The sequence below is a fragment of the Theropithecus gelada genome, chromosome 13 (assembly GCF_003255815.1).
Source record: "Theropithecus gelada isolate Dixy chromosome 13, Tgel_1.0, whole genome shotgun sequence".
NCBI classification, from domain to species: domain Eukaryota; kingdom Metazoa; phylum Chordata; class Mammalia; order Primates; family Cercopithecidae; genus Theropithecus; species Theropithecus gelada.
Window position 1 is genome coordinate 40261790 of NC_037681.1, and position 25341 is coordinate 40287130.

Consider the following 25341-nt stretch of genomic DNA (forward strand, 5'->3'; position numbering starts at 1 on the left):
TCCACGGGGCACTTCCGGTGACGCCCTCGCACCGGGCACCGACGTAGTGCGCCTGCGCGGACGTCGGAGGGTTGGGGGCACCGGGTGCGAGGCGGTAGCTGGGTAGTCCTGTTTCCTGGCGTCTCGGCCTTTCTGCTCTCCGCAAGGAGCTGGGTCGCCACCTGTCCCTGCCAGCCGTGCACTCGCTCTCTGCGCCCTGTCTCGTGATCACTGCCGCCCTCCCTCCCGCCACACCTCTGTTGATCGCGATGGAGCCGCTCCTCAGGTGGCAGTACTATAAACCTAGGAGGAAAGGCGGCCGTTCGAATGAGGGCAAATTATTTGGTATTTTGTAAGTTCCAAAGTTCCAACATTCTTGAAAGGGAAAAACCTTTTACTGTATTTGATAGGCTGGCGCCCCGGGCCAGATGAAAGTGCAAATGTGCGTACTGAGATCTCGTAACCCTTCTCTGTGTCTTTGGGGATTGGACAACCTTTAGAGCAATTTAGGAATAGAAGATTTTGTTTATTCCGCTTGTTTTGACATTTTTTTAACAGTTTAATTAAGTTAATACCGCAACCCCGAGGGTCCTTTTCAAGGAATTTGTATAAACGTTGGGTAATTAATAGCGTACAATTGCTACTGGGGCATAGCCTCCCGTTTTACAATATTTGAGCGTTTGATGCTTTCTCGTCTAGAGTCGACTGTTACATATTCTCTTCTTTTTCTTACCTTATTTCTTTCTTCATTCTCCTTTGTCCTTTTTGAATGCCTGAGAGTTACAAAGCCTCAAAATATAAGGCATAGGGCAGAAATCCAAGTAGAACCAATATCATGAAATTATTTGGTCTCACCCATGTTTTTATTTCTGGCTTTCCCCTTTACCATACTCTAGCATGTAATTTATGCATCAGTAGTTAATTTCTCCACTTGGAGTCTTTTACCATCTCAGACAAAAATAAAACATAAAAATCCTCCAATCCTTTGACCTCGGTGATTTGTCTCACCCAGCACAATCTATTACAGAATTGACAATAGTCTCTAGTGCCTTTCCTAACAAATCTAAACTCCATCCAAAATCAGATCTTCCCTCAATCCTAAATGTTTTACACTAGGGAGCCCCCACCTTAAGTAAGGCAGTATGCTTTCTGCGGGGCAACCTTCCATCCGGCTCTGCTTCCCAAGCCACTTTATGTATTCCGTGATGGTCCTACCCTCTTAACAGGCCAGTTGTGCCTAGCCAAACCAACACAAATCAGTCTCCCTGAGGAATTATTTCCAAACTTAACCCAATCCCATTCAGATAATACGTTTGTTTTCTATTGTTTGTGTGTCTGTTTAAGATACGTTGGCCCCTGCCCACAGGCTCCCTATACTGGACGCATGAGACAAGTATTATCTAACCCAGGAGTTTCCAATAAACTGGCCAAGACATGATTAGTTGAAGCTAGTTACTAATGGTGACACTTGAAAACTCACCTCTCTTTAAATATTTTTCCCTTCTTGCACATGAACTCTCATTTATTCCTTCTATACCACCATTCCTCTGTGGTATATTAATACGTATTACTGATGTGGGGCTCAAACAAGTCTGGAAAATACTACTGTAGCTCTGTGTCATACCTTTTCAAATTTTTTGAAAAGTAACAGATGTTTTATATATTTCCTTGGTATATTTAGTTTTTGTTCCTTCCTTAAAGTTTATATTTTTATTTACATGGGTAGGTTATATTTGCTTTTCAGGAGCTTATATTAATGTAAAGGTCATCATTATTTTATCCAAATTTAGGTAATTTTATATTGAAGCCTTTCTTTTGAACCTGAACTTACACTTTTAGCCTCAAGAGTGTGAGGTTAAACTATAGGAGGAGTATCAAACTTCTGTCTTTTGATAAGAAACTGTTGAATGACAAAATAATTGTTAATTCAGCATAATGTAAAGAAATATGTTTAATAGACAAAATTGATGAGTCATCAAAAACCAGACATGATAATATGTAAAGGTAATAACTTTTATTAAAGACAATACAAACCAAAAAAAGAATTGAGCAGTGCAAAATTTAAAGGACTGTTTTGTTCTAAAAGTTGCAAGTTTCAAAGCCGAAAGAATTATATGTATCTAATATATAAGTAAAAATGTTAGACTTTCACGCCTGTAATCCCAGCACTTTGGGAGGCTGAGGCAGGCAGATCACTAACATTAAAAAGACATTAGATTTTGTCGATTTATAGCAATTTTATAAATATATAACTTTATCACTTGGATCCTGAAGCAAAATAATAAAGTCAATTTAGGATTTCTTGTACTTGGTATAAAGTTTAACACCCTAAATTCACAACTAGTGCTCTTTAGTAGTACATTTCTTTCAAAGACCAGAATGAATTAAAAATGGCAATGTAATGTTCACTTTATCTGTGTTAACTATTTTTAGATATGTGTATTATAAGCTATTATTGATCACATCTTCAATAATACTGCAACAAAATAAGCAAAAAACAAAAAGTGTTACATAGTTCAAAATTACATTGATCTCAGTTATATGAAGTTGTACGTGTAAATACCTTGTACAATTTGCACTCTCAGTAATAAGATTGATTTATATTATAAATACTATCAAAAGAAACTAGACCTAAAGTTTCCATCGTGAATATGGTTGTCTTATATAAACATTTAAAAATTAAATGGCTCAATTAGTAGATAAGGAAACGTTAAACTTTTCATTCTATTTCCTACCAATCATTTCACAGTCATAACTTAGAGACACTAAAGTTTGCTCTTAATAAGGATCTGCATATTTATTTCCTTGGAAAAATCATTCTGATTCTCCAGAAGATCTTCATACAATTTATCAGGTAATATGCAAGCATTAATACAGGTAATGGCAAATTATTAGCAAGAACATTGGCAATAACAGATGTGCAAAAGAATGCATGAGTATTAAGTATACCAAGCTGTCCCCATTTCCAGGTGAGAAACTGGAGCAATTTAACGATGTATTTGTCCATATTCATTTACTTGCAACTTCTCCAAAATGCCATCAAGTGGCAAGTTGTTAAGGCCAACACCATTTAGTTTTACACATCAGAAAATATAAACACACTTTCAAACACTTCAACACAAGATAAAACGATAATGTCCTATGATAGGTGGAAAAAAAGAGCAAAACTGCTTTCTCACCAAAAGTTGAATTCAGTCTAAAAGTCAAACATCCTGTTCTTGGCAGAGAGCGCAATAAAAGTATTCAGATGTTTTTGTTCATAGAAAATGTAATTGGAGCAGCATCTTAGTGTGAGGGATGGGGGAAACAATGTTTATGATGTCTTGATTAAAGGGACAGTTGGGTTGTCCCTTTGTTTGGCTCTCTCAAGATTCTGCTCTTCTAAGAAATGCACCTTAGTAGATCTAGGGTAAATGAGAAGTGTGCCTTTCTTGTGAAAAGTTAGGAGAATGGTGATACGAAATGAAAGATGGGAAAAGAAGATGCCAACTGATTCCAAGTAGTGTCCTAAGCAAGTGAAGGATTTGGAAATTGATTCTTTCCAATTATCTGTACCTCCCTTAAAAGTCTCTGCATATGCCTAGATGGTACCTACCACAATCTGAATTCCGCTCCTCTAGGGTACATAGGAACAGAGTTGTTAACTTGAACTGTTCTGAGAAACTTTTCCCGAGTTACTCCTTTGGAGAAAGAATTGATTTTGAAAGTTTCTGAGATTGTATCGTGTTACATTTTAAAGTCTGCTTTTTGACTACTTGGCTAGTTAAAGTGTACAACTGTGTAATCTGAGATATCCCCCATTAATCAGCTGACTTGCCTTGTACATTTACAGATTCTGAACTAAGAAAGCCATATTAAGGGATCATTAGCATAAATGTTCCATCTGTAATGTAAGAGCATATACAGTTATGGAAAAGCACTAGGGAACAAAATAGGCAGCTTTTACATGTAAATATTGAATGGGTGAAACAGTCTATTAAATCATTAGAAAAGAACTCTAATTTTTTTTAAGTTGTGTATTACTGCTGCTCATACTAAAACCTAACAAATAAGTCACTTGCCTGTGGAATGTCTTAAAGTGTTTGGCTCAATTGTAGTACCTAGGCTGGCTCCAGGCAGAAGCAGAAAACCATCCAGAAAGGATATGTTTAGTGTTCAGTCTTTGAAGAGACGAGCTGACCTTCTCCTGGAACGCCAGTGTAGCTTCACATCCACAAACATCTTCAGTAGAAACGAGTCTTCGTGCTTCCTCAATGGCTGAAGACAACGACAGTACACAAATATACTATCTAGGAATAGCTATATAGGAATCATAACAAATCAGGAAATCCACAACTGAATATTTCCACCATTAAGACTTACCTAAGTGCATTTTCCAAGAGTTAAAGGGATATGTGAACAAAGAAAAAGATGAGAAAATAGTTATCACAGAAAAATTCATCTTAGGAGACATTGGGAAAAATGTTTATAATTGTCAAAGCTGAGTGATTCTTAAATAAGGGTTCATTATTTTATTCTCTGTACTTTTGTGACTGCCAGAAATTATTCATGATAAAAAGTAAATTTAGAAAAACATGGTATAGAGGGAGGCCAGGGATATAGAGAGAAGACAGTGTTCATGTGATACTGTGTAATTAAGAAAGGAAAATGGGCCTGCTGCAGTGCCTTATTCCTATAATGCCAGCACTTTTGGAGGCTGAGGCAGAAGGATCACTTGAGGCAAGGAGTTCAAGACCACCCTGGGCAACAAAGCAAGGCCCTGTCTCTACAAAAAAGTAAAATAGCCAGGCATAGTGGCACAAAACTGTAATCCTAGCTACTCAAGAGGCTGAGGCAGAGGATCACTTGAGCCCAGGAGTTCAAGGCTGCAGTGAGCCATGATCACACCACTGCACTCCAGTCTGGGTCACAGAGTAAGACCCTATCTCTTAAAAATAAATAAATAAAAATAAAACTAGGACAATAGTACACTATTTGTATGGCCAAAAGGTATCAAAGGTGAAAACTAGGGCCAGGCATGGTGGCTCACACCTGAAATCCCAGCACTTTGGGAGGCTAAGGTGGGTGGATCGCTTGAGGTCAGGAGTTCGAGACCAGCCTGGACAACATAGTGAAACCCCGTCTCTAATAAAAACACAAAAATAAGCTGGGCATGGTGGCACACGCCTGTAATCCCAGCTACTCTGGAGGCTGAGGCAGGAGAATCGCTTGAACCCAGGAGGCAGAGGTTGCAGTGAGCTGAGGTCGCACCACTGCACTCCAATCTGGGTGACAGAGTGAACGCCGTCTCAAAAAACAAACAAAAAAAAGATAAAAATTGGTTAAGTCCTGATTTCCTGTAGAGGGCTGTTATTCTATTGAATGGTTTGAAGTTAGAGTCGTAGTTCTTACCAATAAATACTTTAGAACTGAAAATTCAGGTTTGTATTGACATTTAGCCAAATATAAGAGGTGATAAAAGTATTTCCTATTTCTTTCTGTAATTCAGTGAGGCAGCCACTCCTATTCAGTATCAGAGCTCCTCCTAAAGTTTTGAATAGAAATAAGAGTAACTTCCCAGGTCTGAAGACTGGTGTATCATCTTCCAATGGAGTAATTCCATTGCCCGAGGACAGGAAATGGTCCTTTGCTGCAACATTTTTACTCTAACATTTTACAAAGATCCAATATAGGGATGGGAGATCATAAATTCATTAAATATAATCTATCATCTATCCACCTGTCTAAATCCTATTGAACCTTTTAGGGACAGCCAGTCCAAATCCCATCTTAATCAGTCAATAAACCAGGAAGTATCTATTGAATATCAACTACCTGTCCATGATCCCTGTATCCATAAGACGGGTACTTATAATACTTGTTCAGTGTCTGTCTTGCCTGATAGTGTCTAAGCTCTAGGAGGGCATGGGCTGAGTAGGATATTCTAATTAAAACACTTCACAGAAAATTGTAAACCTGGATTGTAGAAAAATTGAAAGTTGAGAAATGGATCTCAAACTCCATTTCTCAAACCTGGGTTGTAGCAAAATTGAAAGTTGAGAAATGGAGAAATGGTGCTTATAATAGCACCAGAAGGAATAAAATAGTTAGGAATAAATTTTTTTTTTTTTTTTTTTTTTTTTTTTTTTTTTTTTGAGACGGAGTCTCGCTCTGTCGCCCAGGCTGGAGTGCAGTGGCGTGATCTCGGCTCACTGCAAGCTCCACCTCCCGGGTTCACGCCATTCTCCCGCCTCAGCCTCTGAGTAGCTGGAACTACAGGCGCCCGCCACCGCGCCCGGCTAGTTTTTTGTATTTTTAGTAGAGACGGGGTTTCACCATGTTAGCCAGGATGGTCTCGATCTGCTGACCTCGTGATCCACCCGCCTCGGCCTCCCAAAGTGCTGGGATTACAGGCTTGAGCCACCGCGCCCGGCCCGGAATAAATATTTTTAAAAGTACAAGACTTGTACACTGAAAACTACAAAACAATTTTGAAAGAAATTAAAGAAGACCTAAAATAAAATAAAATTAAATTAAAATAAAATAAAAGACATACCATGTTAATGGAATGAAAGACTGTTAAAATGGCAGTACTCCCCAGGAAAAGATACCTCACCTCATTAGTAACCAGGAAATGAAAAAAGCATCCACTAGATTGGCAAAAATGTAATTCAGCAGGCCGGGCATGGTGGCTCAAGCCTGTAATCCCAGCACTTTGGGAGGCCAAGACGGGTGGATCACGAGGTCAGGAGATCGAGACCATCCTGGCTAACACGGTGAAACCCCATCTCTACTAAAAAAATACAAAAAAAAAAAAAAACTAGCCGGGCGAGGTGGCGGGCGCCTGTAGTCCCAGCTACTCGGGAGGCTGAGGCAGGAGAATGGCGTGAACCCGGGAGGCGGAGCTTGCAGTGAGCCGAGATCTGGCCACTGCACTCCAGCCTGGGCGACAGAGCAAGACTCTGTCTCAAAAAAAAAAAAAAAATGTAATTCAGCAAAACCAGATGTTGGCAAGAATGTGGTTCTTGAATTCTGACAAGCAAAAGCATTGAGGGGAGGGTGGAAACGAGTGAGTGCAGGGCATGCTACTGGACCATCAAACAGCCCACTGTGGCTGGACCAGGATGCAGGAAGAATCAGTGAATCTGGGGGCAAATGTAGTAGAAAAGTTTTAAAAGCCAGGATGAGAGAAGTAGTTACCATGGGCAGGGGAGCGGGTGATGAGCAGTTATTGTTTCATTGGTACAGAGTTTTATTTTGGGATGATAAAAAATTTCTGGAGATGGATAGTGGTGGTTGTTGCCCAACAATGTAAATGTACTTAATGCCACCGAACTATACACTTGAAAATAATTGAAATGGTAAATTTTATGTGTATTTTACCACAATAAAAAAATCCAGATTTAGGCAGAAAGCTTAATTATTAAGAAAAATGTGAAAAAGAGAGAAGACAGAAACAGCTCATGGAGGGTAGGCTGCCTGGTGGAGGGGTATCACTGTTTTATTCTGTAGACCAGTGGGAGCCACTGGAGAATTCTGACAAGGAGAAAGAATCACAACTGTGTCTTAGAAAGAAAAAGGCTTGCTCCTGAAAAAATTTTCCTACCGAAGGAAATGGGCTTAAAGGGCTGATCCTCACCTGAGCATGTTTTCTTGTCCTCATTTAAGGTGTAGCCAGGATAACAATCACAGTGGTACGATGCGGCCCCATCACTCACACAAATGTGCTGGCAACCATGAGAGCCTAGAGCACACTTGTCACGGACTGACCGCACGTGGTGCAGGAAAGAAAATATTCACACATTAAATAGAAAAGTAAACACAAATGTCTGAGAGAAGTTGTTTCCATTTGGTCCCCGCAAGTGCTGAGAATGCAGTAGTAGTCAGTAGTCAGCAACAGGCCCCATGCTGCAGGAGCAAGCGTGTTTTCTCTTCCCATACCTCTCATCCCTTTGGCCTCACATCACACACATTCCTTTCCTTTATATCTCTCGCAGATATCTAAGGGTACCTTTTCTTTTTTTCTGCCCACAGCATTGGGTGGCACTGAGTCTTGACTGTATTCCAGAACTTACCTCCAGCCTTTCCTGCTTCCATCATCCCCAGCTACTCATGGATAATCATCATCACCACCAAAAATAATGTTTGAGGGACCTAGTCATACATGGAACTAAGTTTGATGCTGCACAAAAAGCACTATATTGACCAAGTGCCTGCCTTCATAGCTTACAAAGTGGAACAGAAAACATTGACCTGGAGACACACGCACACACACACAAGCACAGATGGGAAAATGATACAGTATTAGTGATGATGATGTGTATGATTAGAGAGTGAAGTACATACTATCTATCACAAATAACATTTCAGGGACAAATGCAGTTTGCCCAAATTTGAGTGGAGAGCAGCGCAAAGTGCCATACTCATCTCATGTTCAGACTGGCCTAGGACAAATAAAACAGCAATTCTCCTTTAAAACCCAGAAAGCCTTCCTAGAAGACATAGGTTCCTCCTCTGCCATTGCAGGAACCAAAACAGTTTATTTCCCTCTAACTTTCCTCTTAAATGTCATTTCACATGCAGAACCTTTTGTGGCTCACTAATGCCTATAGAATAGCTTTGTGTGAAATGCGAGGCAATATATAATCTATACATAAAGTGCCTTTCCAACCTTAATATGGCTATTCCCTTTCAGTGCTACAATTTAGATTTTTTTTTCAAAATGCCTTCTAGCAGGGTGTTTCATTTTTTTCACCTCATTCCAGCTTAGTACCCACTCTACAGGTAGCAAATGGACATCCTTCCAGCCCCTGGGCCTGATCTGGGGCTCCACGTTTAATTTACAAGCCTTCCTACCACTAGCAAGGGAAAAGCAGACCATTAGAAGGGATCCGATCCATGGGATGTTCCTCAGCTTTATAACAGTATTCACTATTACTTTAAAACATATAAATAGGCCAGGCACAGTGGCTCACACCTGTAATGCCAGCACAAGGCAGGTGTATTGCTTGAGCTCAGGAATTCAAGACAAGCTTGGACAAAATGTCAAAACCCCATCTCTACAAAAAATACAAAAATTAGCCAGGTGTGGTGGCATGCGCCTGTAGTCCTAGCTACTCAGGAGGCTGAGGTGGGAGAATCACTTGAGCCTGGGAGGTAGAGGCTGTAGTGAGCCAAGATCACACCACCACACTCTAGCCTGGGTGACAGAGTGAGACCCTGTCTCAAAAAAGAGAAGAAAAAAAAAAAAAAAAAAATATATATATATATATATATATAAAACTAACTTTCCCACTAGTATGTCTTTCTCTTCTGTCCCTCTTCACTCTCCTGTGCTTTGTACACTAAGACAGTATGGCTTAGTGGTTAACAGCCTATGTAACCACTAGAGCAAGTACCTGGGTTTGAACCCTGGGTCTGCTACTTGCTAGTGGAGTAACCATGGGCAGAATACTTAATCAGTTTCCTTCTAAAGTTGCTGTCAGTATTAAGGGGCATCAGTGTAGCTAAAATGCCTAGAATCCTGCATGGCCTACAGTAGGCATCGAAGAATACGGGATACTGGCATCTGGCAGTATTGTCTGCCTTCACTGAAAATTTTCTTTGATTTATGTTTTTTTAAAAAATAAATTGCTTCACTGTATTCCATACTATCTGTTAGTTTGAATGGAAATTTGTTTTTGGTTTGTTTTCCCAGGTCTTCAATGTTCCTGGCAGCTTAAAGTATCAACTGGGACACTTGTCACTAGTTCAAGAAGTACAGCTATAGGTGAATTCTCTCCACCCCAACCTTCTTAGTCATCCTGCCCTGAACAAATTAGCTCAAGCCAGTCCCTGGCCAGTGCCACTTTCCACTTCTCTCCATTGAAACCTTCACCCTCCTTCAAGGCCCAACACCAGCCCTTCGCAGATGCCCACCTCCCCAGCCTCTACAGCCCTTCGTTTCCATCCGTCCCTCTCCCTGGCTCGGTCTCTGCTTTCCTAAGGAGCCGGCTGTCTGTTCACCCAGGCTTAACTTGCTCAGAGGCAGAAACTTATGCTTCTTTATATGCTCACAATGCTTAGTGCCATCCTGGGAACAAAGTAGGTGCCCAGTATTTTTTTATTGGTTTCACCCATGGGACTGGGTGACATGCCATTTCCCTTTGTCTTGATGAAGTCTGTATCTCCTCAAGGGAGAGGAAAATAAACATCAAATCTAAAACACATTCAATATGCCAAAGCTAAACAACACCTTGAGAGCTTGGAATTTCTCTCAGGAGTGTTTTTACATTTATAAATGCCACCCTGTCCTGCCAGTAAGTTTAAATCAGTTTAATGAGGATTAACAGCACTGGCCTGGGTTCATTGGCCAACGTATAAGGCTGAGTTTCACCGATGATTGATCGTCTAGAAACTGCCAGGGAGTGACCGGCCTCAAACTTACTGGAAGATCTGTGTGGGTCTAATTCATGCATTTACAAAGTCTTCTTTACTAAAATCATCCAGCTTTAAGATTAACACTACAGAAAAGTTCCAGGCCAAGTTTTAACTGGAAAAAGATCAGTTCATCCTATCACACCAAATAGTTACTGTCCAGCTGATTTCCACTAAAGTTTTCTCTTTGCTTAAAAGTCTTCAGTGTACAGAGCTATAATATTTTCCTGGATAAGGACCCTACATTTAATTAGCTTTTCTCATATCCCCCACTCCCTACCTATTTCCCAGTAATTTTCTGAAGTAATCTGTGTTTGCTCCAGTGAGCTCACCACCCTCTGAGCAATGTGTGCCTTCATCTAAAAGTGTGGTTGAATGTCTGAACTTTGATTCCTTAAGTTACCTTTAAAAACCTCTTTGCTGGTTAGTTGCAAGTTGGTTTCACTGTAAAAGACCCAAGAATGAAAGAATTTTTTGAATGGATCTTACCTGAACATGTTTTTTTATCTGCATTCAGAGTGTAGCCATCATAGCATTCACAATGATAGGACCCTGTTCTGTCATTCACACAAATGTGCTGACACCCATGGGTACCCAAAGCACATTTATCTTGAGCTGTGAAACAAAAATTCAGGAGACAAGAAATAAAAGGTGGAAGAATATTTTATTACCCATGGATAGAAACCTTATTTGCAGCTGGAAACATATGAGGAAAACTTACTGGAAACTATTCAAAGCCATTGGCACTGTTTTTTTCTAACTAGAAGTTAACTGAGTTAAGTGAAATCCTGCACATACAATAATTAGTCTCTGACCTTCCACAATTGCTTTTCAAAATCATCAGTATTGAGTTTTTATAACCTAAGTATCTCATAAATACTTTCTAAAGCACTCCTTTTAGCCTTATTGTACTTATCCCAACTCAGCAGGACACCAACAGTTGTGTGGCTGATTACGCTAGATTCAGAAAAACACAGAATTAGAGTTTGAAGAAATTGTAGTTCAACCCTCTCCTGTTTTTTTAAATGAGGGAAAGGAGCACAAGGGAGACCAATTGATTCAGAGCAGCATAAAAACTCAAGATGCAAATTTTCATTCAATGCACTTTCCTCTGTACTGATATATTTTTAAACTATTTTTTACTTTTAAACTTTTCATCTGAGATAATTTCAGATTTATGAAAAAGTTGCAGCCGGGCACAGTGGCTCACGCCTGTAATCCTAACACTTTGGGAGGCCAAGAAGGGCGGATCACGAGGTCAGGAGATGGAGACCATCCTGGCTAACAAAGTGAAACCCCATCTCTACTAAAAATACAAAAAAAAAATTAGCCAGGCCTGGTGGCAGGCGCCTGTAGTCCCAGCTACTCAGGAGGCTGAGGCAGGAGAATGGCATGAACCCGGGAGGTGGAGCTTGCAGTAAGCCGAGATCGTGCCACTGCACTCCAGCCTGGGTGACTCCATCTCAAAAAGAAAAAAAAGTTGTAAAAACAGTGCAAAAAATTCCTGTACTTCACCTTGTTTCCCCAAACAGTAATTTACATAACCATAGTATGATTATCAAGCCAGAAATTAACATTGATGCAATATGATTTACTAATCTACAGACTTTATTCAAACGTTGCCATTAATGTTCTTTTTCTGGTCCAGGATCCAATCCAGGATTCCACATTGCATTCAGTTTCACATCTCCTTCATCCTCTCTAATCTGGGACACTTCCTAAGTCTTTCTTTGTCTTTTATGACTTTCATGCTTCTGAGAAGTACTGGAAAACTATTTTGTGAACTGAGAATGTCTCTCAGGTTGGGTTTGCCTAATCTTTCCTCATGAAGAGACCTGAATTTTTAGCAAGAATACTACAGGTGTGCTGTTGTGTCCACAGTATTGAGCCCAGCATGTCAGGTCATCCATGATGTCACTATGTGTCATCACTGATGATGTTAACTTTGATCACTTGGTTAAGGTGATGTCTGCCAATTTCTCCACTGTAAAGTTACTGTATTTCCCTTTGTAGGCAACAAGTACCTTGTGGGTTGTTATGTGATTTCAACCTACTAAATTGTCTGTAGCATTTGGGAAAGATTGTTTGGGCTGGACGCAGAGAAGGAAATGAGCAACACATTTATATATTTGGGCCGAGATACATACATGTTACCATTTCTGACGTTCTGGATAAAACTTAAAAATGGGAAAAGCTTATGGTAGCAAGAGAGGAAAACACACCAACTTCCCAGTCAATGTGACCTGCCCTCTCATCACTGGGTAGGTAGGCAGACAGCTAAGCAGCAGTCGTAAAGACTCCTCCCTCACTTACCTGAACAAGTTTTCCTGTCTTCATTCAAGGTATAACCTTCATAGCACTCACAATGATAAGAGCCACTTCTGTCGTTCACACAGATGTGCTCACATCCGTGGATGTTAAGAGCACACTTATCAAGAGCTATCAAAAGATGATTGGGACAAATGTAAATGCATGCAGAGCATGGCAGAAATAAATAATTATGGGCCACGCCACTTACACACACACACACACACACACACACACACACACCACTAATGAAACAAGGGAGGGGCAGCTGGGAGTTGGGAGCCAACCCTCTGGTCTTGGCTCTTTCACTAAGAGATCCTGTGGCATGGGTACATTTTCTCCCTTACGTACATCTCAATTTCCTTATCTATAAAATTAAGTTATCTCTCAGCTTTCTTCCTCCCAAAAACTTTTTTCTAGGATTAAAAACAAAAACAAAAAAAAATCTAATTCCCATTCTTCATTGACTTCATGTACGTATCTATGTACCAGACCCAGTGAGGACCCCTCTAACTTTTTTGCTACTTCTAGATTCCATGAGCATCTATGACTATAGAGAGGAAGAGGGTAACTTGTATGTAATTAAATAAAATCCAGGAAAAATTTCAGACCCTCAAAAGGACTAAGAATCTTGGACCCTTTTCTTTTCCTTTTTTTGTGTGTGTTTTTTGTTTTTTGTTTTCTGTGAGACAAGGTCTCCCTCTGCGGCAGTGCAGCAGAGGCTTTATCATAGCTCACTGCAGCCTCGGTCTCCTGGTCTCAAACAATCCTCCCCCCTCAGCCTCCCAAGTAACTAGGACTACAGGCGTGCACCACCACACCTGGCTTATTTTTTTTATTATTATTTTTTGTAGAGATGGGGGTCTCACTATGTTGCCCAGGCTAATCTCGAATTAGCCTCAAACTATCCTACCAGCTCCACCCTCCCAAAATGCGGGAATTATAGGCCTGAGCTACCGCACTCAGGCCGGACCTCTTTCTTAGTAGCCTTTTCCCCTACGGTTTTATTTAAAACTTAAAAAGTATGGAAATAAGCTGATTTATGTATCATTTCACTTTTCTCCCTAAGCTCCTTTTCAGGGAAAACTGCTGATGAACAACAGTAAACCAGCCAAAAGGCAGTTAGGTAAAAAGGGGTCAAAGAGTCACAGCACAAGGCCAGTCCAAAACCTGGAGCATAGGTTTCCAAGCATTTGATTCAGTCACGACCCCCTACACAGGTCTCACCTGAACACGTTTTCTTGTCGGCATTCAAGGTGTATCCTTGGCTACACTCACAGTGGTGCTTGCCTTCCCCATCACTGATGCAGACGTGCTGGCACTGGTGTGTTCCAAGCACACAGGGGTCCAACCCTGTGCAGAGGAAGTTTACAACAGTCAGCACTGACACTTAGGAAACATCTGAGATACCTTCTTCCATGTCAGTAGACATTGCTCTCCATGCTCCTTTCTGAGTCTATCTTTACTTCACTATAAAAAAGGGTTATTTGTTTTCTGCCTCTGGCTTATTAGAAATGCTCCTCTTAAACTAGAAATGTTACTAATTTAAAAGCACACATCTTGCTATATAGGCTTTCTCAAGGGAGAAAGGGAATTTGGAGTTTGGGGCTGAGGCCAAACACATAGGCCAGGCAATTGGATGTTTTATTTGGCTTCTCCACCTCCCCATGAAAAAAAAAGATTTGTGCTTCCCCACCACAAGAAATGGGAGAACAATAAAGCACAGCCTGAAGTGACGCAAGCTACTTGTCCCATTGCAGCCAGAATCTGACTTCCAAGGTTCTATAGTCTATGTCTAAACAGAATTCTCACACAAGTATGGGTCTAAGCCTAGAATAAACTCACAGGTGGGCAGTGGTACATCTTTGAACATACAAATGGTAGAGGACAGTCTGGGTAACTGTGTTCTGAATATGTAAGGTGGGTGAAGTCATCCATATGCTAAATTCATAGTGAACTCATATGCTAATACAAACAGGTTAAAAGAAAAGAACAAAATAAATGAGATTACATTAGCTAAACTACATCTCCATCCTGTTGCTCCTGGAGCCATTTATATCTCACTGGATATTTTTTTCCTAGTGCTTTTGAAAGATGAATCAATGAATTTAGTCATTTCTGAGAAACCAAGGAGGACTGTTGGAGGAGGCGGGCCCTCCTGTGGCAGGTAACCCAGCCTCCACTGCCCTTGGCAACAGGACAAGGCTAATATTTTTCCAAGAAGGGCCTCTTCATGGAATGATCTTTCCAACCCGTTGACTACAACAAGCTGCCACTCAGTCTTTTTTCCATAGAGAGGACATTTTTTCCCCCAGAACAAGCAGGTCTTGTGTACCAGAAGGAAAAGATTGCCACTCACCACTTGTTACTTTATAGACTTCGAAGCCCAACCCCAGGTGCTAGCTTTGAAACCCAGCTTTGCCACAGACCAACATGTTGATGGAAAAGCTCTCACCCACAAGCATGGGGTGGACGAGTGATTTCCTGGGAGAAAGAAAGCCACTTTCTTTTTGGAAATGAATGAATGCCAAGTAGATGCCACCAAAGCCAGTGATGGCTTGTGAAAGCCCAGTGTCCTGGGACAGGAAAGACAAGGGGATCCCAGCTGAGTCTGACTGCAATGAGGCCAAACGTTGCCCCAGAGCAAGACTTCATCTCCCTTTTCCTGACAAACCATTGATGGCTGCGTCTCACATTAACTTAGATTACTAAGTCTCCTTGAAATTTACAATTGTAATTAATTATTGGTTCATTTGTTTGTCTCATCTCCATCCCCAAAATGTTACTTAATGGTAAGGAGGGATTACCTTTATCTTTGTATCATCAGAGATCAATAAATACATGCTGAATAAATAAGTGTGGAATAAATTATATTGCAAAAAGGTATCTGTGTTTAAAAATTCACCTGAACTAGAAATTTGTCCACAACTGCTTGGATATTCATATAGAGGCATCAAAAGATTATCTCCAGATAATAAAAAAATAAAGCATGAGTCCCACAGATCATAATTCTGATCAGTGACTAAAAATAAATTCCAGCATTGAATGGATCTGTAGTCCTAGATTTGGTCAGTTCATGCTAAACATTCCAATAAAATTAGCTTGTTCTTATTCAAATTCCATCCTAAAGGATGGAAGGAGTAGCAGAGTAACGGAATGATTTTTTAAGATCACCTTGCTTTCTTTCAAGTGAGCTGAAACCCTAATCTGCCTGGTCCCTGAATCCTGTTCTTCGACAAAGAGTAATCAGATAAAGAGCCCAGTCTGAAAACCAGAGCATTCACTCAATGCACGCTCGGGCTGACGGTGACATTGGAATAGAGGCCTGCTGACTCCCCCAGGGACAGACGCTGCTCCCTGTCTTCTGCAGGAGAACAAACAGAGTTCTGTTAGATCTAGAGATGGTAAAACTAAAACAATATGTATCAGGGGGAAAAAACGTAGTGGTGGGGCAGAGGGGACAGGAGAGGCATCTTGAGTTTTGTTTTTCCTGACCCTGACAGGGAACAGCAGGGTCATTTATCCTGGATATTTGCAGACCTTCACAGTTCTAACGCAAACCTGAAGATTTTATGAGCAAACCAAATTCCATATAATGCAGCTCTATATTCCTAAACCAATAGAGTGTGTTTAGGTTGGTCACACACATGTGTGCACGCACGCGCACACACACACACACACACACACACAGGATATATTTAAGTTTTTCATTAAATTTCCACATACAAAAAAAAAGAATAATACTCTTTTTCTCTGGGTACATAATGTCTGAACATAACATCCTTTCTAGTTGGAAGAAAAGACTGACCAACTTACCACAGAAGGTTTCCTGGAATCTAGAGGAAAGTTTCTCGATGACCCCATAAGTCTCCACGTAGAAAACATGCTCTTCTAGGGGCTCACTGGCCATCATCTTGAGGGACTGCATGTCTGCCCGGTCCACGCCCACAGCGTAGAGCTCAATACCAGATGCTCGGGCCCGAGCCGCCACCTCGTTCACCTGGTCCTGGGGCCTACCATCTGTCACAATAATGGCCACCTTAGGGATGTTAGAAGAGGGCCCTCGAGCCCCTGCCTCCGCTGTGAAGACTTCATCCATTGCTGTCTGGATGGCCAGCCCTGACATGGTGCCTGTTGACAAGGGTGTGATTCGACCCACAGCCTGCTTCAGGGACTGCTTATCTGTGTAGGCTTGGAGTTGGAACTCGATCTTCACAGTGCTAGCATAGTTCACCACTGCCACCCGCGTGTCAGCCGGCCCAATGTCCAGAGTGTCAATTATCCGGGAGACAAAAGTTTTCACTTTGGTGAATTCCAGGGGCCGTACACTACGAGAACTATCAATGAGAAACACCAGGTCCAAGGGCCTGCTCTTACAAACACCTGCAAAAGACCAAGCAATGATCAGACCACAGTTAGAAATGCGATAATCCTCACTTCCAGAGAACTCTGGGATTCCAGGAGGCCAGGCAAGGCAGCCTCTCCTGACCCCAACATCACCACTGCCTGCGACCTTCCCCAAGACCATTGGGGTGTTTAAAGCGCCAAGGACTTCAGAATTCCCTAGTGAGAATTCACCTAGAGGTGTGAAGTTTCCCCAAATACTTCACCTGCAGGCTGGCTGAACCCTGAAATTTCACTTAGAACCTCATCCCTCTGCTTAAGTTTTGCTCCCAAGGACCCTCATGATTCCTGAGAATTAAAGGATTCTAGATGTTTCTTAAGCACCTTGGCTATCTGGAGCAATTGGACAATGTGTCCCTGAACCATGTAAAAGGCCTTGGGCCCTCAGGGACAGCCTCACTGCCAACCACTGTGCCCAGGCCTCAGGCAATGGAAGTCTGAGGCAAGGCACTCAGGGGCTCTTCTGGTGGCCCCCCTCTTTTACTCCACTTCCAAGTGGGTGAAAACTGCTCCAGAGTATCCCTGAATCCCCCCTCCATCTGGCCATCATTCCTGTTTAGTGAATTTGGGGGCTCACTGAAGCCCTGAAAATTGTCACTCAAGCCTCTTTCCTTTCCTAATTAAAAGTAGAAAGAGGGATCCGGGTGCGGTGGCTCACGTCTGTAATCCCAGCACTTTGGGAGGGTGGGTGGATCAGCTGAGGTCAGGAGTTCAAGACCAGCCTGGCCAACATGCTGAAACCCCGTCTCTACTAAAACTACAAAAATTAGCAGGGCATGGTGGCATGCGCCTGTAATCCCAGCTACTCGAGAGACTGAGGCAGGAGAATAGCTTGAACCTGGGAGGTGGAGGTTGCAGTGAGCTGAGATCACGCCATTGCACTCCAGCCTGGGTAACAAGAGCAAGACTTCATCTCAAAAAGAAAAAAAAAAAAAAGGTAGAAAGAAGGATGCCAACTTAATCTTGTATCTATTTAGTGCACTTCCATCTTCGTAAGCATGTCTCGTAAGAAGCAGGGATTGTGATCTGGCATCTACCCTACTGCCCCATCAAACCCTCTTGGTCATCTCTCTTTCACGTATTCATTCACCAGAAACATTTTTTGAGGGCCTACATGTATGAAGCCCTGGAGCTACAAAAGCAAATAAGCCAGATTCCCTACCTTCAAGGAACTTATCTCCTTTCTACACAAAAGTACCTGACATACTATAGTATCACAGTACATCAGTACATTTTAGTGTTCACCTATTCTTTCCCAGTCTTTCCTGTTTCCCCCAACCCCTGTTTGCACACCCTCTCTCCTCGATACAAAAATCAAATCCACAAGTCAGGACAAGACAAGAAAAAAGCCAATGACTAAACTTCTTTTTCTCTTTTCTTTTTCTTTTTTTTTTGAAGTGGAGTCTTGCTCCATCACCCAGACTGGAGTGCGGTGGTGCAGTCTCGGCTCACTGCAAACTCTGCCTCCCGGGTTCAAGCAATTCTCCTGCCTCAGCCTCCTGCGTAGCTAGGACTAGAAGTGCGTACCACCACACCCAGCTAATTTTTGTATTTTTAGTAGAGATGGGGTTTCACCATGTTGGCCAGGCTTGGCTCGAACTCCTTACCTCAGGTGATTCTCCCACCTCGGCCTCCCAAAGTGCTGGGATTACAGGTGTGAGCCACGGTGCCCAGCCCTAAACTTCTTTTTCAAGCCATTCCCCCTTCTCACCCAACACGCATGCACATGCATACAGGCATTACACGCATGCAGCCCTCAATGGAAATGAGGTCCTGGGGCATGAAGTGTCATTCAAGTCTCTTTCCTTTCCTAACAAGGAGGCAGAAGTTGATGCCACTCTAAGAAGGTAATTTACTTAGTGAGTAGGAAAAAAAAGGTAGATTCAAAATTAATGCCTAGACTAAGCACTTTATAGGAAAAAAAAGAAAAAAAAAACCTTACCTGGAACAGCCGACCTTATGTCTCTGTCTAGTTTTCTTTTAAAAGCAGAAAATTATCTTCTTATTTTTAGCCTGCTGCTTGGAGGTATTTAATTAACAAAAATAAAATCTTCCTTTCAGTAACACTTTAGGAATCACAAGGTACCAACACATCAACCCTGTGAAACTGGAGGTGCAGAGGTGGTTTTTATACCCATTTTACAGGTGAGAAACCTGAGGTTCAAGGAGTTGTGAGATCTAGAAAGTGGTAGAGCATGGATTGGACTCCAGGTTTCCAGACTCCAAGCCCCTGGGCACTTGCTACTGAATCCCAGTTACCTCTCTCTGAGGCAACATTTTCCTCCACAAAAGTCAACATTCTCTCATGTATTCAGTAAACATCCTGCTTGTTGACTTTGAGCCACAGCCCTGAAATATGCTGTACGTCATGTATTTAGTTAAGTCAAAAGGAATTAAACCCAGGCGCAGGGGCTCGCGCCTGTAATCCCAGCATTTTGAGAGGCCGAGGGAGAAGGATCACTTGAGCTCAGGAGTTCTAGACCAGTCTGGGCAACATAGGGAGATCTCATCTCTACAAAAAATTTAAAAATTAGCCAGGCATGGTGGCAGGCACCTGTAGTCCCAGCTTCTCAGGGGGCTGAGGCGGGAGGATCACTTAAAGCTAGAGAGTCAAGACTGCAGTGAGCCACGATCGCACCACTGCACTCCAGCCTGGATGATAGAATGAGACCCTGTCTCTAAAAGCAAAAAAAAAAAAAAAAAAAGGAATTAAAATTCTTTCTTCAAAAAAAAAAAAAAAAACTCCAGCAGCCATAAAAAAGAATGAGTTCATGTCCTTTGCAGGGACATAGAAGCTGGAAGCCATCATTCTCAGCAGACTGTCACAGATACCACATGTTCTCACTCATAAGTGGGAGTTGAACAATGAGAACACATGGACATAGGGAGGGGAACATCACACCAGGGCCAGTCAGGGGTGGGGGACAAGGGGAGGGAGAACATTAGGACAAATACTTAATCTATGTGGGGCTTAAAACCTAGATGATGGGTTGATAGGTGTAGCAAACCACCAGGGCACATATATAACTATGTAACAAACATGTACATTCTGCACATGTATCCCAGAACTTAAAGTAAAATAATAATAATAATAAAGATCTGAATAGGAAATATTTGTCATCTATTGTCTCTAAGGTTAGCCACTATCAGACTTCAAAAGAACCTTGGTCTCTACAGTCTTTTATCTTAACCTGAACATTTCCTTTTTATGGGTCCCAGGTCTTTAGACAAACTCAACCAATTGTCAACCAGAAAATGTTTAAATTTACCTATAGCCTGGAAGCTCCGCCGCCCCACCCACCACAGGCTTTGAGTTGTCCCACCTTTTAGGACCAAACCAATGTATTTCTTAAATGTATTTGATTGATGTCTCATGCCTCCTTAAATTGTATAAAAACAAGCTGCACCCTGGCCACCTTGGGCACATGTTCTCAGGACTTTTGAGGGCTGTGTCACGGGCCATGGTCACTCATGTTTGTCTCAGAATAAATCTCTTCAAATATTTAAAAAAAAAAAAAAATCCAGAATTTTACTTCATTCCTGGAAAGTCCCATAGATCTAGAGCTAGGATGAAGAATTATGTTGAAAATCTTTCCTGGAGATGGGTCAAAGTATTTTTGCATAATTAGAAAAAGAAAGGATGGGGGCAACAAGAAGATATGAACTCCGTAATTGACAGTGCTTTCACCAACATCCAAATGGTGTCCTTATAAATATCACGACTATGTTCTTATAACTACATGTGCATGATTCCTTCCTTCTCCACTTGGTTATTCACACCGAATCCTCTATTCGGCGTGTGGTATGCAGAATAATGCCCCCCTAAAGACATCCACATCCTAATTCCAGAAACGTGTTGCTTTTACATGGCAAAGGGCAGAGACTTTGCAGGTGTGATTAAGTTAAAGACCTCTACATGAGAGGTTATCCTGGATTATTCAGTGAGTCAATGTAATTATAAAGTAGAAGAGGGAGGCAGAGGAAAGAAATGTGAGTAACTCAATGTGAGAAGGCCTCAACCTGCTTTAGCTGGCTCTTATGATGGAAGAAAAAAGCCATAAGCTAAGGAACTCAGCAGCCTTCATGTGCTGGAAAGGGAAGGGAAATGGCGTCTCCCCTAGAGACTTCTGAAAGGAATGCAGCCCTGCCAACACCTTAATCTTAGCCCAGTGAGACCAGTGTCAGACTTCTGACCCACAGAACTCTCAGATAATAAATGTGTGTTGTTTTAAGCCACTAAATTCACGGTAATTTGTTACAGCGGCCATAGAAAACTAATACCTGAGGGAGGCTTGACCAGGGTGGCAGAAAATTCTGTGAACATCTGGTTCCTTCCTGATTGGTACTCACTCGGCATCAGTCATTAGTTGTTTTTGAATCTCACTCCCATTTACTAAATAGCAGCAATTTTATTCCCAAGAACAAAGAAAGTATCTGAATCTCCTAAAATGTTCCCATACTCACAATACCACCGAGTCCTTATAGTCCTGCTTCCATAGCAAAGCTTAGCAATTTCTGGTTACTAAAAGGAGAGAATTTGGAACAGAGTGGAATCTGGCTTTTTTTAAATTTTTTTTTTTTGAGACGGAGTCTCGCTCTGTCGCCCAGGCTGGAGTGCAGTGGTGAGATCTCAGCTCACTGCAAGCTCCACCTCCCGGGTTCACACCATTCTCCCGCCTCAGCCTCCTGAGTAGCTGGGGCTACAGGCACCGGCCACGACGCCCGGCTAATTTTTTGTATTTTTAGTAGAGATGGGGTTTCACCGTGTTAGCCAGGATGGTCTCGATCTCCTGACCTCGTGATCTGCCTGCCTCGGCCTCCCAAAGTGCTTGGATTACAGGCGTGAGCCACGACGCCAGGCCGGAATCTGGCATATATTAAGGGATTATCATTCATGATCAGTTTCGAATTCCAGGTAATAAAAGACTAGTGCAGCTCAGGGGGTCATGGCCACCTGATGCTGAATCTCTCCTTCCTCTTCCAGTCCCATCCCAGAGGGAGGCGGGTTAGGACTAGAGTAAGGTTAACTTCCAGAAGAAAGACTTTCCCTCAATTCCCGGCCTGGAGCAACCAGCCACCAGCTGAATCTAACCCTGTGGACCCCAGCACCTCCTGCCTCAGCAGCAATGCTTTTGCCATTTCAAATCTGCCACTTCAAATACGGGGACTGAGTATTTGAGTCAGGAAGAAGTCCCTTGAGCTCCTTCTCAGCTTATCCAGAAAGATGCAGTAGGGGATAGTCAATTCAAATCAGCCTGAGGCATGCAGCGTGGCTGGCCAGATGAGACTGCATACCCAGAAATGGCCTGGCACAGACTCTCTTTAGCAAGACTGAAGCTGGGCTTTTTGGAAATGAAGATACAATCTTATGTAAACCATATTAAGAGGTTGGTAGGCTAGGGCGGTAGAAAGAGACCCTGCTTGGGATTTCGGAGCCCTGAATTTTATTGTGGGCTCTGACACTGATTCACAGAGTCCCTTCACCTTGATACGCCTCAGTTTCCCTTCATGTGCTGTCAGGGGCTGTGTCAAACGACCTGCCCGCTTCGCTGCACTATGAGCTTTGCTCTGCTTCAAGAATCAATTGCTGACCAAAAAGAGAAATAGAATTGTTCGCCAAAGACCCAGAACGTCTTGGTCCTGGGGTATCCAGCGGCTCCTCGGGTCTCCTCCTGGTCTCACACCCCCATCCTTTACCTTCCAGTCTGAGGCAGCCTGAGGGCTGTGGGAGGGGAGGAAGGATCACGCCCTGATATTGGATGGAGATAGAGGGATTCCATGAGAACTAACAGCAGTCTCGGGAAGGGTTTGCTCACTGAATGGAGAGGTCAGGATTGGGACGGAGCTGGGCAGCAGCCCCTGCGCTCCCCAGCTGCCCTGTGTGCTCCTGGCCAAAACACAGGGGAGGTTGCCGGAGTGAGAGCTTCAGGAGACCCACATTCTAGCCTGGACACATGAGTGATACGGGGCATCTCCCTCCCCTTCTCTGGACCTCAGTTTCCCCTACAGGATTCATCCGGGAGGGGCCTCTCTCTCCCGCACCACGGTCGGCCTGAGGCCGGGATGTAGCGCGCTTGGTGGATGCCCCGGGCTTCTCCTCCTCCTTCCATGCTCACACGTCCCTCCCGCTGCCCGCCTGTACCTGCACCGCTGGCGCGGCCGGGCTCGCTGGCCCCGGAAGCGGGCGCGCCGTCGGGAGCCACAGAAGAGGGGCGGCGTCCAGGGCTGCCCTCAGGACCTCGGGTCCCCAGCCTCCGAAAGCCCGGGCGGGCCACGGGGTCGGGGGCGGTGAGGGGCAGCAGCAGCAGCAGCGGCCAGAGCAGCAGGAGGAGTCCCGGGAGGCGGCGCGCGGGGGCCGGGCGCGGCATGGTGGGCTCCGCGGGCCTGGCGGTGTCCGTCGGGGGCCGGGAGCCCACGCGAGGCGCAGATTTAAAGGTCCCGCGGCCTCAGGCTCCGCCCCGTCCAGCCCCGCCCCGGGGCCTAGAGCGCCAGGCAGGCCCGGGGAACCCAGCCCAAGGCCAACAAGGAGCCTTGTCCGCGCATTCCAGCGGCAGAAACGGAATGTCCGAGCGAGGCGGCCAGCGGCGCGGTGGTCACCTCCCGCCCCTGCCCTGAGCCCCGAGCTGGCTGCAGCTGGGTGGGCTCGGCTGCTGTCGCAACCTCCCTCCTCCGAGTAACACCAGGGCAGTGGGGGCAGCCATCCGGGGCTGCAGCCTGCCCTGCCCTCCACTCTCCCTCCCACCCCAGCGGGGCCTGCGCCCCAGGTCCGGGATGGGGACCCCTGGGCTCTGCCTTCCCTTCCGCCACTGGGTCGCCCGCCTGGGGCTGAAGATGAAACCCGGCTCCTCACTCTACATTCTTTTTCTCAGCCAAGTAACCCAAGTTTTGCTGTGGGCTCTTGGTTTAAAAAAAAAAAGAAAGAAAAGGCCTCACAGATTCTAGGGGCATGAATAAGAACGCTTTCATCCGAGCTTCAAATATCCACAAACATTTGAACTTATATTCCCGGGAATAGAAAGTCAAACATACATTCCCCAGAGAGCCCCGTTAGCTGGAAGGACAGCCTGTACCAACACAGGCTTCAAAGGCTCTCCCGAGACCCCATTTCCTCTCCGGAAGAGTTATCATGGTACAGGGCTGGAGGCTGCCAGGGGACCCCCATGGAACTAACTCACTGTCTATGAGAAGGAGATTTGCATAAATGCGGTATCTGTCTACGGGAACGTGGTGGATTTAGGAAACAGACACTGACTGCCTGCGGAGACCGGAAGACTTCTAAAACCAGGTGACATTTGAGCCGAGTCTTAAAACAATGAGCGCGAGTTCCAACAGAACCTATCTGGTCGTCCTATTTCACTATTTCCCCTCTCCAAGCGATCCTCCTCGCAGGATCCTAACCCTCACTTCTCATATTTGTACCCCACGTTAGTAGTAGCATTATACACAATAGCCAAGAGGCAGAAGCAACCCAGTGTCTCTCTTTGTATGAATGGAAAAGCAAAATGCAGTATCTACGGACAATGGAATACTATTCAGCCTTAAAAGGGAGGACATTTTGGCACATGCTACAGCATGGATGAACCTTGAGGGTATTATGTTAAGTGAAATAAGCTAGTCACAAAAAGACAAATACTGTATGATTCCATTTATATGGGGAATCTAGAGTAGCCAAATTCATAGAGACAGAAAGAATGGTTACCAGGAGCTGAGGGGAAGTGGGGATGGGGAGTTAGTTGTATAATGTATCAATGACATTGGGCAGTGATAGTCACTGCCTGAGAGAAAATGTTGCTCAACTCCCAGTGAAAACTCACCAATTTAGAAGGACCTTAGAAGAAACGAGAAGTTTGTAATAATGGGAAAAGGACACTAAGAAGTCTGAAAGAAACTATGCCAAGAAGAGGAGGGATTGATAAACACGGTATTTGCAAGCTCCGGTGGACATTTGTCATTTGTCTTGCTTTTAGGATGATCCCCAAAGCCTTTGAACCCTTCATTAGTCAGGGTTCTTGAGAGAAACGAAACCAATAAATTTTATATATACATACATATATAGAGAGGGTGGGGGGAGTAATTGAGATTATGAGGGATTGGCTCATGCAATTATGAAGGCTGAGAAGTCCACAATCTGCTGTCTGCAAGCTGGGGGCCCAGGAAAGCCAGTGGTCCAGTCCAAGCCTGAAGGCCCAAAAGCAAGAGAGCCAATGACATAAGGCCCAGTCTGAGTCCAGAGACCCAAGAACCAGGAATGCTGAT

The 25341-nt window shown here is 43.5% G+C and overlaps 1 protein-coding gene and 1 long non-coding RNA gene across 3 annotated transcripts; one reads left to right on the forward strand and one right to left on the reverse strand.

The window, feature by feature from the left end:
* The first annotated feature begins 49 nt into the window (after nucleotides 1-49).
* LOC112604805 lies at nucleotides 50-15537 on the forward strand. The gene is made up of 3 exons (XR_003115282.1): nucleotides 50-331; nucleotides 9656-9727; nucleotides 14764-15537. It is a non-coding gene; the product is annotated as an uncharacterized LOC112604805 (long non-coding RNA).
* On the reverse strand, nucleotides 1913-23510 carry MATN3 (matrilin 3). Of its 2 annotated transcripts, XM_025354244.1 has the most exons (8): nucleotides 23228-23510; nucleotides 16498-17064; nucleotides 13909-14034; nucleotides 12688-12813; nucleotides 10864-10989; nucleotides 7598-7723; nucleotides 4126-4236; nucleotides 1913-3022 (listed from the first exon to the last, which is right to left on the reverse strand). In XM_025354244.1, the coding sequence occupies exons 1-8, from the start codon at nucleotides 23451-23453 to the stop codon at nucleotides 2967-2969; spliced, it is 1464 nt and encodes a 487-aa protein (XP_025210029.1). In that variant the 5' UTR covers nucleotides 23454-23510; the 3' UTR covers nucleotides 1913-2966. The 2 variants fall into 2 exon arrangements, with proteins under 2 accessions (XP_025210029.1, XP_025210031.1); XM_025354246.1 differs by lacking the exon at nucleotides 13909-14034.
* Nucleotides 23511-25341: the final 1831 nt, after the last annotated feature.

Coding starts and splice junctions, on each gene's coding strand:
- MATN3 (XM_025354244.1), bottom strand. CDS start 23,453: ATGCCGCGCCCGGCCCCCGCGCGCCGCCTCCCGGGACTCCTCCTGCTG. Junction 14,035..16,497: donor ATTCCAGGAAACCTTCTGTG/GTAAGTTGGTCA, acceptor TCCTCTGCACAG/GGTTGGACCCCTGTGTGCTT. Junction 12,814..13,908: donor CGACAAGAAAACGTGTTCAG/GTGAGACCTGTG, acceptor ATCTTTTGATAG/CTCTTGATAAGTGTGCTCTT.